A 16712-nucleotide genomic window follows, 5' to 3' on the forward strand; every position below is an offset into this window, starting at 1 on the left:
AAAATAAGGCAACCTAAAAAAAAAAAAAAGTTAAAAAGAAAAGAATCTCCTTCTTTTTCCAGCTAGCCAAAGTCGGAAGATGTTGTTTTGTTCTCCTGAGATAAATTCAGTAGTATTTCTTCCAGAACTGACTGGGGGCACCCACCCTTACGGTAATAGAGCAAATAAGCCCACTTCCAGAGTGTCTTTACTCTACCTAATATCAGTTGAACAAATGTAATGATAACAAGAAAAGCAATTGCTCCAATCCTCAGTTCTTGACTGCTTAAAAGGAAAAAAAAAATACTTCTGTCATAACAGTTGAGTGACTTTTTGTTTTTGCACTGTCAACAGCTTCAGAGAGAAGGATAAATGAACAGAGCCCTGTCAGGATATCCTGTCATTCAGTTAGGAAGGGTTTAGCAGTGAAAATTTTCAGCAAAGACCCTGCATTTTGGAATTTCTCTTACCTAAAATTCATATGCCATATCGTTCACTCATTTGCCTTCAGGAAGAGAAGAGTAATTTTAAATTGTTTGCTTAAAAATGCAGAAAAAAGTAGTATAATGCTAAAAACATTCATTTTATGTCATAATTTTATTATTCCTGTTGCATGGCTCTGAAGAAAAACAAGTTCTTCACAATGGAGAAAAAGATGGTTGCTTTATTCCTTATGATTTCTTTGGTTGCAGTGAATTTGGTTTCAGCATTACAAGTCCCAGATCAGGTAAGAAAAAGCTCTTTATCCAAAAAAATATTTTTATATGTTTTTATTACATCATGGAGTATGTGTGGGGGGGGGTGTTTTTCAGTATTAGAGAATAGTTATCAGATAATCTATCTTATAGGTGAAAGAAAGCCCACTGAAACAGTGACTAATATTATAGAATGCTGAATCATAAACCAACAGTTGTATAATTCAGTCCTCTGAAATCAACAGAACTGCATCTATTTAGTCCAGATAAGAATCTGGCTTAAAAGTTGTGCCATGAGTATGTTGAAAAATTCTCCAAAAACTGATGAGTGTGGCAATAAGTTGTAGCAGACGTGTTCATCAGAAGCAACAACAAATAAAAGTCGTTAGATTTTCTGCTAGAACAGCTATTTTGGCAGGCAGAAAAATATGGAATTTAGCTACTGATAATAATTGTATAAAGTTATAAATTTTAAATATGAGATTCATAGATTTCAGGAGAATGTGTGCCACAAAAGCATATGCCATGTACAAATCTCTCACATCTGTGCAATTTCACAAATTGCAGTTTCACCTTAGCTGTAGTGAGGAAGAAAACACGTTGCAAGTCTGACCAAGGAATTACACATGCAGACATTTACCCATTTAAACTATTGAACAACAAGAGGCTTTAAAATACCGTTTACTGGAGAAAAAAAAAATCCTCATTCTTGGGGTTTCTTTTTAAATGGAAAAATATTTTGAAAAATCCAAGCAAGTCCTGGGAAATATGTTACCTGATTCTGTCTTTTAAAAAGGAACATTTAGAAATGACCTTTCCTCCATTTTTTCCCAATGGCAAAAAGGGAAATGACAGAATATGACAAAGTGGAAATAATCCCACTATTATTGATTTTAAATCAAACACTTTTGAATGCTGTGAGGGAGAGGAAGGTATAATCTGTTTAGATTTTGTCTTTCAATAATCTCTTTGAAATTTTCCAGAGGGGGAATATTATTGACAGGAGTGCCTTTTTGATGAATAATACTGTAATGAAGTAATTTCAGCCATCCCTAGCCAGCAGCTTTTTATTTTTCAGTATCCTACAAGTCCAGGAGTTTTTGCAGCCTCAAACTCTTAGTGATTTACCCAGTGCCAGTTTAAGTAGCATACTCAGATAAAGACTCAGGTAAAGCAGCAACCACTCTGCATTTATGATGAGCCTTTAGCATTAATCACACAGCCTGGGCTCAGTGGAAATATTCATAGGAGTGAAGGTGTCCAGACTGCGCCGCTTATGTTGTGTTGGTTCTAACTCTGGTGCCTGAGGAGCCTTATGTTAAGCATGGGTTGCCTAATCGGGCCACTAGTGCTAGGAGCAGGGTTTGGGAAGGCAATGTGCTTTAAAGGAGATATGGGCTGCAAGTGTTGAAGCTGGCTCATGCTGACACCTTGCGAGGCACTTTGGAAGAGGAAGCGAAGTGCAGTGATGCTCTGCCTGCAGCCATCCAAGACCTGAAACCCAAGGAGCTGGAGCTGCTGGATCCTGTCAAGACGGCAGGTAGGCCACGTGGCCCAGCACCACTCGCCACTGCTTTGCCAAGTGCTCTGATGAGCACTATCCACATTTTATCCAAATCTGAAAAAAGGTCTCATTTTCATTTCAAAGATCTCTGAAACACATCTGCACAACAGTAGGAAATTTTACAACCAAGATGTAACTCTGCCTCATTTGAAAGTTGCCCAGATCGGACTTCAACAATATAAAATTAAAAATGAACAAGTAAATAGACCTCAGAAAATACTTATAATTGGGTGATCGTTATCAATTGGCATCCCTCAGAACACATGCCATTTCATCTTATCACTTATCTGTGATGCACCCTCACAGTCTTTATTACTGAAATGTGCTGCTATCACAAATACTGAATTAATGACAGCTGAAAAAGGGGATAAATCCAGAATTCTTAGGCGGCTGTACACCTAGAAATCCTGCCCAAAGCATTAGTGTACCTGCCCAGGTCAACTGTGAGCTTCTGCAGTGAGGTTGCGGTACCCCACATGAGCACAGTCGTCTAGTACTGCCTGCATAGCACACTGGTTGCACGTGCACACACTTTTGTGTGGGAATCACAGGATAAAATTATTGGAACTTATCCATCTCACAACAAACAACGTAACCACTCTAGCCTCATGACAAATGATGACTCCAAACAGACCCTTGATATCAAACCAGCCAAAGATCCTGCTGTGACATTGGTTCACAAAGTGTTAATGGCTGATTTGACGACACAAGGGACAGATTTGGGATCTGCAATTCATTATGCACTGGAATTGCTCAGAGGGGCTAGTTGTGACACTTCTGGTTCAGGAAGGCTATAGGCAAAGTGGTCAGGCTCCAGAGGAGTGGTTGGGGATTGAGTCAAGAACTAGGAATTCACAGCAAGGAATTCAAGAAACTGTATTTACTTAGTTGCACAAAGAAGACGTACTTTGATCTCAGGCTGCAAGGATTCATAGGAAGTGAGAAGTAAATCTGGTAATAGAGCAGTTTCTTGTCTATCATAGAAAATATACAAGAGAAGTGGCTATAAATTGAAGTGAAGCAGCAACAGCAGACAAATTATTACACAAATAACATACCAGGCTTTGTGTGAATTCTCCATAACTGACAATTTTCAAAGCAAATAGATGCTTGGTATGAATAAATTTTATGTAAGGAACCCCAATACTCTGTGTTATTTTCAAGTATAATTGTCCTTCTGGCTTTATAATCGTTGAAACTCGTTATAATCTCCACAGACTATTATTGTCATATGTAGATATTTTTAAATGCATGCTGCCACAACTAGTTCCTGCATACATGCTCACATCTACCTATACACATACACACACACGCACACAGAGGGCCGTTAGAGGTATTAAAGATAAGCATTCAACTTTTCCTCCTCTTGGCCTGGCAATTATTCAGACATGTTTGCCAGTGTCTTAACTGACTAGTTAATTAACATCCTAGTCAGTGAATTAACTTAAATTGTATTGTATGAGGTAGGGAAGTCTGTTGTGGTCAATGTTGCCCGAGTGAATTAAGACCACCTATGTGGATCCATATTTAGAAAACAATGGGTAAATGGTTATTTTTGAACAGCATCCAACGTTTCTTCTCCAAAACTGATAATTTCATTTAGTATTTTTGTTGGATTTTTAAAATAGTATTTTGCTTTGGATCATTTCTCATCATTTCAGCATTATTAACTTATTTCTACAAATACTTAACAGGAAGACAGAAGAGGAAACCACATAAGTTGGAGTTCAGCAAAAAAACATTTTACTTCAAAATAGATTGAGTGATAGGTTGAGTAGCAGAAAGCAGAGATCATTTTTAGTATATGGACATTTTCCAAACACTCATTTTTACACCCACAAAATGCAACGCTTCCTCTGTGACAATACTCTGATTGCTTTCTCTTTTTAGTTCATTCACTACTTATTCACCCTTTAAGATACAGCCATGCCGATAATAGGAAACCCACCTTTTGAGAGGAACAAAGCATCATGGATTACTCTATGCTCAGAGAGCAAAGAGCAACTTCCTGAACCTAATGTTCAATTTTACCTTTGAATGAAGAAGCTGGCACTTGTTTTTCTCTATCCCACATCATGATCGTAAACCACTTTCAGAATTAATGCTAAATAGGCTGACGCTGTCTTTAGAACTCAGTGCTTTAAGTAGGCTGAATTTAGCATTTGCTGATAAAAGCATTCTTAGCAGAAATATAACACTTACAAAGGCTTATCCTACAGTGTTTGAAAGTATTTTGTGCTGAGAAGACAACTGAAAGCAGTCTATTTAGCCCCAGAGCAAGGGTTTGTAGTTGTTGAATAAGAGATGATGCCTGAGAGTGAGAATAAAACTGAGTTAAGCTTGGTATTTTCTTGGCAATGCCACTGGGGGCAGAGTTAGGCCAACTTTGAAAGCGTTTTCTTTCTTTCTAATTAATCTTTTCCTATTACAGATGAAGAAGCAATGTGATCAAAAGCTGCTCATTCGAATGAAAACAGAATGTCTGCCTTGTTCTTTAAACCTCGAAACCCAGTGTCCTGCTGGGTACACCAAAATTACCAATGGGACTGGTATACCAGACTGCAGGTAATTAATTTCTCATGAATTAGAAAATGTGAATTTCTATTAACATTTGTATTAAGGATCTATTCTATGCATTTTTCTTAATAAATACTTACCTTTGACTTCACCAGCTCCAGAATTCACGTTTCACTTGGAGTCTTTTATGCTCAGGTCAATCATAGAATCATAGCATCCTTAAGGTTGGAAAGGACCTTTAGAAATCATCTAGTCCAACCCCTCTGCACAAGCAGGCTCACCTAGAGCGTGTGGCACTAGATTGCCTCGAAGCAGGTTTTGAAGATCTCCAGAGAAAGAGACTCCATAACATCTCTGGGCAACCTGTTCCAGGGGACTGTCACCCTCACTGTTAAGAATTTTTTCCTTAAGTTCCTGTGGAACTTTTGGTGCTTCAGTTTGTGGCCCTTTCCTCTAGTCCTATCAGTGGCCACCACTGAAAAGAGGCCAGCTAATGATACAAAGAAGAAAATGAAAACTGGTACTATTTGCCTAGGAAATTTACTTTTTGAAGGATATTATAAAATGGTTTTCATACTTATTCTGCAGTTACTCAGTATGAATGATATAAATGTACAAATTGTAGATTGGTGGCAGAAAGGACAGGAACATAGTAAATATCAAGAATTTTTAAAATCTAAGTAAGCTCAAAATAGATAATTGCATTTACTCCAAAACACCCAACACGCAACAAGTATTTACATTAGCTCAATTTTTTGATCTGTAAATCAGACAAGATTTTAGTTTTGTTTTGAGAAATATGTTCCTGTTTTTTAAACTTTTTAAAAGTTTTAAAACTTTTTAAAATGCAATTTCAAATAAAAACATACAGAAAATTGTTGTTTATAGATTGCAGAAAATAAATAGGATAAATATATTATGTAAAGAAATGATTGCAATGATCTTTTAGACCTTGCTGTATAATTTATGTTTTAATCTAGAAAAAGTCAGATCAATAAAGTTATATTTAAAGTGCTCTTCTCTGATACTGATAGAAGAAGCAACAGTTAAAAAAATCATTTATTTTAAGCACTTTAAAGTAACTCCCAACTTCTTTCACTTAGGTATTATCTAGAAATTAAAACACATACTCTTTCTTTTCCTGGATGTCGGCATCTTTGTATGAAGGAATTTGAACAACCTGAGTGCTGCCAGGGTCACTGGGGTCCCGACTGTATGGGTAAGATCCTTTTTGACAGAGTTTGAATGAAGTGCAGTGGTGAATCAGTTTTATTTCTTTATTTTTTGACTTACCTTGGTCTTTTCATTCTCTTTCTCAAAGGAGTTTTTTCCTCCAAATTTTTTAAACATCCAGAAAACACTAAAGGCCATTTCTCAAGCAGCAAGAATCAGGAGTGCCTTTCCTCCAGTTGCCCTTTCCTCAGGAAAAGCCTTTCAATATCTCCTTATGTACTGCTGCTGAAGTGGGCTACAAAATAGTGATGAGGTTTCTCTGCCAAGGCAGAGCATTTCCTTCTTTAGTTAAAGGAGTCAAGGCCCGGGTCAGTACCTGTGGAGTCCTACCTAGAAAATAGTTAAATATAATTCTATCTTGGCCCAAACTACGATTTAACTAGCACTCATTTATTTACTAAAGCAAAATCATGGAAATCCAACTTAGCACTACTTCCGTAGTAAAAGAGCTGAGTCGGTAGTGCTCCTCCACAGACCACTGCTCTTGGGATTATTCACCATTTTCCCACCAAACTGCAGGCCTGGTGCCAGGAGTAGAGAGACAGGGCTACACCTGGTTATCCCTGCCATCTTCAGGGTGCTCCCCGAGGCCAACCGCGGCGCTCTGAATGGCTCTAGAGAGCAAAGAGTTCACCACCCAGCCAGACCCCAGCCTTGCCTGTGTCCTTGCTTAAGGCTGCGCAAACCAGGAGGCCCTCTTTTCCTCCAAATAAACTTCCTGGCCCCAAAAAACAAAGCCCCTGAGAATCAAGGTCTCAGCATTGTTCCTGCTGTCACTTAGAGGAAGATAACAGCTCTTTTCCTTATCTCAGTCTCCCTAAGAGCATACAGCACGCCTTGAAATGCTCAGAGGAAAAGCCAGTCCTTCCTGAGACTAGAGGAAAAATCCCTGACTTGGGGTGCACTTCGCTTAAGCATCTGATGGCAAGGACAGAATAAGGTCTTAAATAGCACTCCAACTTCCTTAAATGATAGCATGTGCTGAAATACGTGTGCAAAGGACAGAGGTGTCCTTCCCTTCCCTTCCCCTGCCTCCGCTCCCTGTGAGACTCCCAAGCTGCCCTCATCGCCCTGGGAGGGAGGTGCACAGCCCAGGCTGGAGCACACAGGGCATCTCCATGCGCTTCTCTTGGCCATTCCCAGAGTATGCACCCCCTCGCTCTTCCTGCACCCAGATCTGAATACACCGAGTTATAGCAAATCGTACCATTCAAAATATCTCGTTTTTAAAAAATCTGCCCACTATTTCAGACTACACCTGCCGGGAGTGAGGTGAAGATAAGTAATCTCCCCCAAAAGCTGCAGTTTGAAAAATACTTGTGGAATAAACTCTGTGAGGCAAAGAAACTGATGCACTTAAACTCTTTTATGCAAAGTATAAAGATTTGTCCTTCAAACTACAAGGACGAAGCAAAAAATCTGTTGCTTTTTTTGCTCTTTTTTTTTGTGAAAAACCTCCCAAACAAAAACAAAGAGCTTGAATCTTCTGAATACTGGTATTATGCCCTGATGATTATGCCAGCACTACTCTAGTGTCCTACTGACAGCCAGAGGCAGAGTCCCAAGCACTGCCTCCTGCAGAGTGACCAAGAGCTTTACCTGCCACCTAAGCTTGTGAAACAATATGGTAACTTGCTAAATTTCTGATAGACATAAAGCTGTCCCTCAGCAGTTCTACCAAAACAAGTAACAAGACACAGGGAAGCATGACGAACATCAAAAGCAAAAAAAAAAAATTGTCAACAATTTTTGCAGTATCTTTCTTCATATTTATACTGTCAGCTGAATTTTCTCATGTTTTCCCTGTTTTTATATATTTAGTAAAAGCATCATATCACTGAACGAACTTCTTTTCATCCATAGCAATAATTGAGTAGTTTGTGTCTTAGTCCCAAGAATGAAACAGAACTCTCATATTCTTCAGATAATAAGATTCATTGAAACCTACTGACTAAATCAGAAATACCTATTGATTACTTTATGTCATTCTTAACTATTTCATCTCAAATCTTAATAAATCTTTTTCAGCATGCATGAGGTAAACTAAAATTTTCACTGTATAAATATTTTGATATTTACAGAAGAAAATTACTCAGATCCAGCAGACCTCACAGATACATAACTAAAGGATAAATTGAGAAATATTGATAGATTGGTTTAAAGCCAAATTCTTGCTAAAGTTAGGGGTGTGTGTGTGTATATAACCATATATATATATACACATATCCACATATTTGCTCATCACTCTACCCAAATGATATTCATTTTCATGAAAACTCCTGTATCACTTAAAAACTCAGAACCTGGATTAAGTTACTCAATAGGACCATAAATCTATGCTGTTCCTCTCAAAAAGAGGAAGAATTTCCACCCACACAGTACAAATCAAGATTCTTCATAAGCAATAAATCTACTAGTAAAGTACAGTGGAGGAGCTATGAGAGCAGTAGGAATTTGCTACATTCACATACCACCTGCGTCAGGATTTTGCTACGTAGATACTTCAGTTAGACTGATAGCCTGCAGGAAGAAAGAGCTTATGTGAGAGATTTAATAATTTCCACGGAGAAGCTGCAAAGCTACAAGGAAAACCAAGGATAATTCTACAACATTTGACAGAACAATTTGTCTAATAATTACTGTAATATGCATTTTCTATACATAATCTTTTAGTAAAAAAATGAATATTGGAAAATTTCAGCCAAAAAATTAAGTTGTTTTGATTTGAAAATGTAGTCATTGCTTCTTATTCTCTCGTGCTGTTTGGGATTTGAGATCAGATGGTCTCACATGCTGGTACAACATAGCTGGTATTCAATCTCCAAGAGGATTTGAAACAGATATCAAATATTACGGTCTTATGGGGGTCACCATGGACCAAGCCAAACTTTTCCATAAAGAGAGTGTAATTTGTGAGGAAATTTTATTTAAATTCTAACTTTGCATTAGATAAAACTTTGACAGCAGATTTTCAATCAGTTATAGCCATATTCATGTACAGAATGAATGGTCAGGCAAACTCCACTTCTATCAAAAAACATATTTTTTTTAAAGCACATGCAGAAAGAAGTGGATCAATGTGGAAAATCAATACAGACTGGAAAAAGCAATTCAGAAAAAAAGAAAATGCAATCCTTTGATTATAGTAACTATGTTAAGCTGAAATACAAGAGAGGTGATTGCTTCAGCGAAGCCAATATATTGCAATGCAAAGATATTCAGGCAGTTCCAAAATAGTAGTCACCATTTGAGCTCCTTCTCTGACCCAAGTCTCTATAGCCTCTGAGATCTTCACCACTGCTGAACAAGAGCAATCTTAAGTATCAGAGTGAACTGGCTAATTGCTTAAATATTATTTCTAGAGTGTCCAGGAGGAGCTGCGTCACCATGCAACAAAAGAGGAGTCTGCTCTCAGGGTATAAATGGGGATGGAACATGCACCTGTCAGGTATGTTCTTCCTTCTTTAAGAAAAGAAAAAAACAAAACAACTCCCCCAAAAGGCAAATAATCTCTGCTAAGAAACAATAGGTGTGATTTGAAGATTTGCTAAAAATTGAAAAAAAATCTCAGAGGGAAAACATAATTCAAATACTTAATGTTTTCTGTTATTGCAGTAGTCATTTATGATTAACTAACTGATCCTTTCACATTATAAGATTTTTTTTTAGAGCAAAATATGTTGTTTTCAGGCTGCTGTCTGTGTATCTATCCATATAGGCATAGATGAAAGATTTAAGATTTGATTTCTTTTCTGTAATTCACAGAAAGGATTTAGTGGAACAGCCTGTGAAAAGTGTGCTGAAGATCATTTATTTGGCCCTCACTGTACATCTGGTAAGGTCTGAGATTTCTTTATTGAAGTGGGGGAAAACAGGGTAAATGAAAATTGTTTTGGTATACTATGAGGTTATAGTGGAATAGGTGGAGGATCTGAGTTTCCTAGTAAAAGCTGATATCTGCTTCTAGCAACGCAAAAGGAAAAATACATAGCTGCTCAATTCTTCATTCCCAAAGTGGCTGGATTAAGCTCAAAATTGTACAAACACTCTAACGGAAATATTACAAAAACATCTTGATCTTATCTTCAGTATCTTTGTTTTAGCCAACAGTCTAATAAATTAGATATTTGAATCATTTTTGCCACCTTAGGAAATTTCCAAGTATGCCTTCATCGAGCATAATTAAATTATCTCCTTAGTCTCTGAATCCAGCTCTCTTTCTAGTCTCCATAACATTTTCTGTGAGTAGTTCCATAATTCATGTGAAAAAAAAATGTCTTGGCTTAGTTGTTTTACTTAATTTTATTTAAATTTATTTATTTATTTTTGACTGGATGATTATTTCATTGGTTGCTCCTACTTCAATTGGGAGAAAGGGAATGTAGTTTGAGGAAGGGAATTGGAACTATTTGAAGCATTCAAGATAATCCAAATAGCATAATACTTAATGTCTCGTCCATTTCTTAATTTTTTTTGTATTTTACTTTCATTCCAGACTATTTCTGAGCATTAAACAGACAAATCCACATTTTTTCCCCAAAATATTAAGTATATTACCTCTTTCTTAAATGGTAATAACTCTGTGTACAAGCAAATCTCTTCATTTCCTCAAGGCCCACGGAAAGAGTTATATGTAACTCCTTAAAAGAGTTATGAAAGGCCCTACCTTAAATAATCTGTGCTGGCTTTTCAACACTAATCCTACACCACTGCTGATTCAAAGAGCCTTTTTTTTCCATCAGCTGTCCACTGGATGCCAGTGTTGATACACATAAATGCAACTGAGCCAACTGGGCTATTTTTGTTAATCAATTCAATATTGTTAATGTAATAACTTTCGGCACATTTTCTGAAGGATTCAACTGCATATTAATTTAAGGACCATTTTAGACTTCAATCCTCAGATATTTAATGTATTCCAAGTTCTTTACATATCTGTAAAGACTGTGCATTTTTAAAAAATTGTTTTTTAGCAATGCTTTTGGCATTGCCAATGCTTAAACTAGGACTACTGACATAAGTAAAATATTACTAATAATTTTAATGTAGGTGGTTTGTATGAACACAGCATATGTTTGTAAAGGTAAATGGATAAACTATATAACTGCAGTTTGAACAGGAAGTCACCAACATAACAGTGCACCCATCACAGGCTTTTCCTAGTGTAACCGTTCAGGACCTTTATAAAAAACATCATTACCTTAATTGAAATGGTTCTATTAAAAAGTTTTTAAGTATACATAAGGGCTTGAAAATCATTTATAAGAGTCTCATAGTTGCCTGAACTCTGAACACAGAGTCACAACATTTGTATGCAGAAATGAACAGAATATAGGAACTAAGAGGACCAAATAAAACCTGCTTCAGTGACTATCCTTTAATTAAATTCTGTGTTAACAAATACTTGTTAGTTTCATGTTTAAAGCATAGGTCCACATAATAAACTTGAAGATATTCAGGCCCTGAGGCTGTTATTAGCCTACAAAATCAATATCTGTTATTTATATAGATGTGTATATAGATGTGAGAATTGATCTTCATATTAATGGCAGTCATAAGTTCAGGAAATATGTCAAAGCTTGGTTTTGAAAATTGCACTTTGTAATATTTCACAAGCGTTGGCTAGGACATTATTTACCATTTGTAACCACTAAACATTTCTTTTCAAACACTGCTGTTATTTAGTAAAGCAAATCCATGTCTCCATGTAGTTTGCAACTGTGTTCATGGAGTATGCAACAGTGGAATTACAGGCGATGGAAGATGTACATGCTTGTCTGGTTACCAAGGGCTCAGCTGTGAGCAGCGTGAGTATCCTGTTTTCTATATAAGACATGTTCAGTAGCACTGACACCATTAGAACTGGTGAGGACAAACATACCATTAGTCTCACATTAGACACTCTAGAGCAACCAAACATACACCCAGCCTCAAACCCTGTATGGGATAACCATACATAACCATCTCCAGCCCTTCAGTCACCAGCATAATGACTGGAGCAATAGAACCAGCAGTCTCTACACTGGAAATTCTTTGAACTGGTAAACTGCAGAATGCAGTATATGCTTAACCTGTCACCCTCTGTCCCTCAGCAATAGCTGAATGTGAGGCCTTACAATGCCCTGCAAACTCCAGGTGCTCCACTTCTCCTGTAGATGGAACAAGGCTGGAATGTACCTGCCTGCCCAATTACCATGGGAATGGTAAACAATGTGAACGTAAGTACTTTTGATGCCCATTTTTCTCAGAATACATCTCCACTAGCATTTTTGTTCAGATCAGGAGTGCACTTTTCAAATCTCGCTGTTGTCTCGATTATCTGTTGGTTCATATCCCATAGCAGACTGAGCGTACACATGAAACTGAACTGTAGAAGGTGCTCTAAATGCTCATCAGTCCAGATGCTAACAGGCTTCAGTCCATACAACCAAAGTAACGATATTCAAATTCCCTGAAACGCATAGTGTGGATACTATGTAATTAGCACCACTTGCCCAACTGCTGTTCTTACAAAACCACTCCCATGAGGTCAATCTACTTGCCAAAGTGTGAACACCTATGTTTCAAAAAAATCAATGATAGTAACCAATGGCTTATATTTATTGAATATCTGTCATGTGATGGCTCAGCTTCACCACTAAATATAAACCCTGCAGTCAAGTAAAGTTAATTTTAGTCTTTCCTATTTTTCATGAACTACCATTAATCACCTCTCAATGTGTGATTGATCATATCCTAAACTGGACAAAAAAGCCTGAAAATGCTCCCCAAGCACTGCTGGATTCTGAACAAGGACAAAGAATGCCATTGCCTTGAAGAAAATGGTTCATTGAAATAAGTAGTGAGCTTGTAGTCTCTTCATGAAACCGTGAAGTGTGGAAGACATAGCTAAAGTACTTGCTGGCCAATTTCCTGCAGAGCTGAACAGATGACATTATATTTAATCACCGGAAAGAAAACAGTGAAGGCCTATTATATTGAGAAATATTTTCCTACTGATCTAACATGAACTTAAAACTTTCACTGACTTCATCTCACCTACCTGACCTTCTCTGTTATAATCCATTAGAAAACAGTGAAATAGTTGTGATACTTTAATAAGCACATTACATGTTTTAATTTGCTAACTCAGTTTCCCAAGTTAAGTGATCATTCCTGTATAAAAGCAAACGGTTGGTTGCTATGTTAATATAAACACATTCCTCCCTTCTGTTTTTATGCTGCCACAATACTTCGGACTTGGCTATCATGAGAAGTTTAGTCTACCCAGTTTTTGTTTGTCATTGAGATGCTCTGCTAGATGCTTGTGCTCAAATTTAGAACTTTGGGTAATAATTCATTTACTTCCTTCCCTTTTCTTTTTCTAAGCTATCAACCCATGTTCCAAAAATGTCTGTGATTCCAATGCTGACTGCATTTACCTTGGACCAAATCATCACAAATGTACCTGTAAAGAAGGTTACAGAGGTGACGGTCAAGTCTGCTTACCCATAGACCCTTGCCAAGCAGTGTATGGAAATTGCCCTCCACAGTCTACCATTTGCATATATGATGGTCCAGGAAAGGTTAGTGTTGAACTGGAGCCCAGAGCATTTTCTCTGTCAACAGCCTAATAAGATTTTCTCTCCAAAAAGGAGCCTTGCCAAAGGCACAAGAGTACTGAAACAGACCTCGGAAAGGACAAACCCTATTCCTATCTTCGGCATAAGCCCTTTGATGACCCAGAGTCCCTGCATAGACTATTCCTGCCAAAATTCATCTCTCCTAAATAGAGGCACTGAAATGAAGCTTCTCCCTCTTAAGTGGGCACCATGCAAAGGCCACATATTATTAACGCTATTGGGAAGTGTCTTTGATCTTAATGTTGTAAAAATTCTGCCACTGACAGTGTGACTTCAGAAGACTATGCCTATTTTGCCTGGCCACCCTGAAAAGTTGAAAAGGGAGCCATGGAGCGTGGTCCTGGAGTTCATAGTCACACAGTTTGCTCCACTCAGGTGTCTCCCAGTGGTCTGCATGTGGCTGGCAACCAGTTCTTGATGCATTTCAGTGGTGATGTTGTAATGCCTCTCCAGTTAATGATACATTTTCACACTTCTTTTGGGAGACAGAGGACTGTAGGGATAGAGAATAAAAAAAAAATCCGACCTATCCACACCGATCTGAAATGTTCCTAGGTCACATTGGTTCTGGCCCCAGAAGTGAATCTGCGGCTTTAATCTGAAGGAGATTTCACTGGGGAGTCAGTATTTTCTTGAGTGGGTAAAGCCTAGGAGTTGAATAAATATGGATAAGCTTTATGTTTGCATCTGAATTCACCTGGTGATAAAGTAAGCCTTTTGAAGTTTGCAGTTTTTAGGTCTTAGTTCCAAAAAAAAGAAAAAGCTGAAATCCACAATCTGAGTATATCTTTTTTTTTTTTTTTTTTTTTTTTTTCTCACCTCTCCTATCCCTCTGGTTTAGTCTCACTGTGAATGCAAAGAACATTACACAAACTTTGTACCTGGAAAAGGATGCAGCATGGAAGACATCTGTAAAACTAACAACACCTGCCATAACAAAGCTAAATGCTCAATGTCTGCACCTGGACAAATTATGTAAGTCTTTTTCCTTGTCAGTGTTCACTCAGATTCCCCCTCTTTCCTCTAGTAAACTGGCTATGAAAACAAATTCAGTGGATGAAGGCTTCCTGAAGTTTCTTCATTGGAAAATTTAATAGTTTTAGTGTCAACCAGCTAGCAGTTTTATATTTCATCAAACCGTTTGCTAATACCTATTAAATTTTATTTTTATATCTGTCAGAAATCATTTCTGCATTTGTAAATAAAAAGAGCCAAGACCTTTTTATATTCCTTAGGGCAAGCAGAACAGTCTGGCTCACAGCTGAAGTCTCTCCCTCCTTCAAAGCAGAGTAACTTCCTATTGGCAATGATCCCTGGCACACACTGTCCTTTTGGCTCTGCCTGGGCATTGTCTGGGAGAACACTAGCTGGTGGGGCCAAAAATATGCTTGGTAACATGTTAAATATTAATCAATATTAATTAATGTGGGATAGCACTCAAGCCTAGACCTTGGCCCCTTTCAGCATATTAATATAGATGTAACAAGGAATCTGACTCTCATGTTGCTGAAGGAACACTCACCTAGGCAGATGCCACAAAGCTTTGAATCAAACAGATGAGAAATAGCAAGACCTCTGGCAGAATATCTTGTCCATTACATAAATTTTCTGCATAAATCTTATAAGTCTGTTTAATGCAAAACTTAAGATTCTATTAAACCAAATATTAATATTATAACATTAATAATATTATATTAATAGTAATATTTGAAATTACATATTTCTACAGTTCAGGGATGGCTAGTACTGGATTTAAAGGGGTGCATTTCAAGTGTTAATTTTCAGGAGCTGAGGTAATGGGAATGGCAATAGAGAGCATTATTTATAATATGGAAACAAATGATTTGTCATATAGATCTATAGATAAAAAGTGTTCATTTGGGAAAGTACTGTTTTCTATTCTTGCTTCATCATGCACCTCACTTTTACAGTGGAAAAAACAATCATTTAAATCAATATGTATTGCTAACAAGTTTATCTAGAATATATCCTAGGTCATTTTTGGAGCGTGCTATAGTACTATGTCACTATGCAATTTGTGACAGCAGCATTAATAGTAGAGCCAGATGCAAAACGTTTAAGATTGATTAATATTTCTATTTGAAGTCAAGACCAAAATTCAATTTTTTTTAAGAGTTGAAAAATTAAAATACCATTCTAGATCACATCAGTCAGTACTTTTCATAATTTATCTCTTTTTCACTGTTGCAATTCAGTTTTCAACAACTGAGGATTTTTTGACAATTTCAGAATGGGAAAATTAAAACTTTATGGTTGTGGAGGGGAAAGCAATTCGAACTCCATATGTGTCATCTATTCCCTGACTTTTAAAGGGGGAATAAATAAATAAATAAATAAACACTGAAGAAAGGAGTGGGATTCTAATCAAGCTAAAAATGCCTATCTGGCAAAACTAAAACTCCAACTCTCCAATTCAGGAGAATCCCCTCATCAAAGAGGAACTTTGGAACAAGCAGCACTATTTGTTTCAGGTGGACACAGTCTTTTCAAAGCCATAGTTGCAATAGGTATGACATTGTTACTGTATTTTGGCTACATCCAAATTTTAAATGCTTTTTTTTTTTCTCCTTTTTTAACTCTTTCTGAAACAGAGAGCTATAGTAGAACCCTCAAATCTTTTTTATGTTTTTATTAAAGACACAGTTGCACTGTTAACCTTTCACATGTCATCACTTCTCCCATAATCAGATGATTTGGACAGGAATGAATCTCTTAAGTAGATGAAGAGGTTTTTAAACAGTATAATAAAGCAACCCTCCCCCCATTCTAGAAAAAATCAAGATCGTCTCTGTTTCTGTTCCTATATAGATATTTTCTGAGTGAATGCTGACACTGTCTATGACACAGTAATTACCACCACCATGGCACAGTAATTACCACCAGCCTTGCCCTGAAGCCCAAAATCTTCAGCTGGTGCAAAACTACACTGTGTATTGGACCATGTGTTCTTTGTTTTCCAAGCATAACTAGCCTTCCCTCAACTAACCTTCATTATTGCCTTTTAATATTCACTCTTACTTGTACCCTGGCTCTGCCTTCAATTTAGAAATAAACCCAACATCTTTTAAATGAGACTAAAGC

General features: G+C 37.2%; 1 protein-coding gene across 1 annotated transcript in view; it reads left to right on the top strand.

Annotated features, from left to right (window-relative positions):
- Window positions 1-524: 524 nt before the first annotated feature.
- The window catches only part of STAB2 (stabilin 2), a 78220-nt gene continuing 62032 nt past the window's right edge, over window positions 525-16712 (top strand). The window contains exons 1-9 of the mRNA XM_088521586.1: window positions 525-706; window positions 4670-4803; window positions 5859-5974; window positions 9351-9436; window positions 9754-9823; window positions 11700-11795; window positions 12081-12206; window positions 13357-13553; window positions 14452-14585. Of these exons, the coding sequence (XP_088377712.1) occupies window positions 593-706; window positions 4670-4803; window positions 5859-5974; window positions 9351-9436; window positions 9754-9823; window positions 11700-11795; window positions 12081-12206; window positions 13357-13553; window positions 14452-14585 (1073 nt within the window). The 5' untranslated portion in view covers window positions 525-592. The remainder of the gene's footprint in view (window positions 707-4669; window positions 4804-5858; window positions 5975-9350; window positions 9437-9753; window positions 9824-11699; window positions 11796-12080; window positions 12207-13356; window positions 13554-14451; window positions 14586-16712) is intronic.

The sequence above is a fragment of the Tinamus guttatus genome, unplaced genomic scaffold (assembly GCF_059628265.1).
Source record: "Tinamus guttatus ecotype Peru unplaced genomic scaffold, ASM5962826v1 Tinamus_guttatus_pri_ptg000125l, whole genome shotgun sequence".
NCBI classification, from domain to species: Eukaryota; Metazoa; Chordata; class Aves; order Tinamiformes; family Tinamidae; genus Tinamus; species Tinamus guttatus.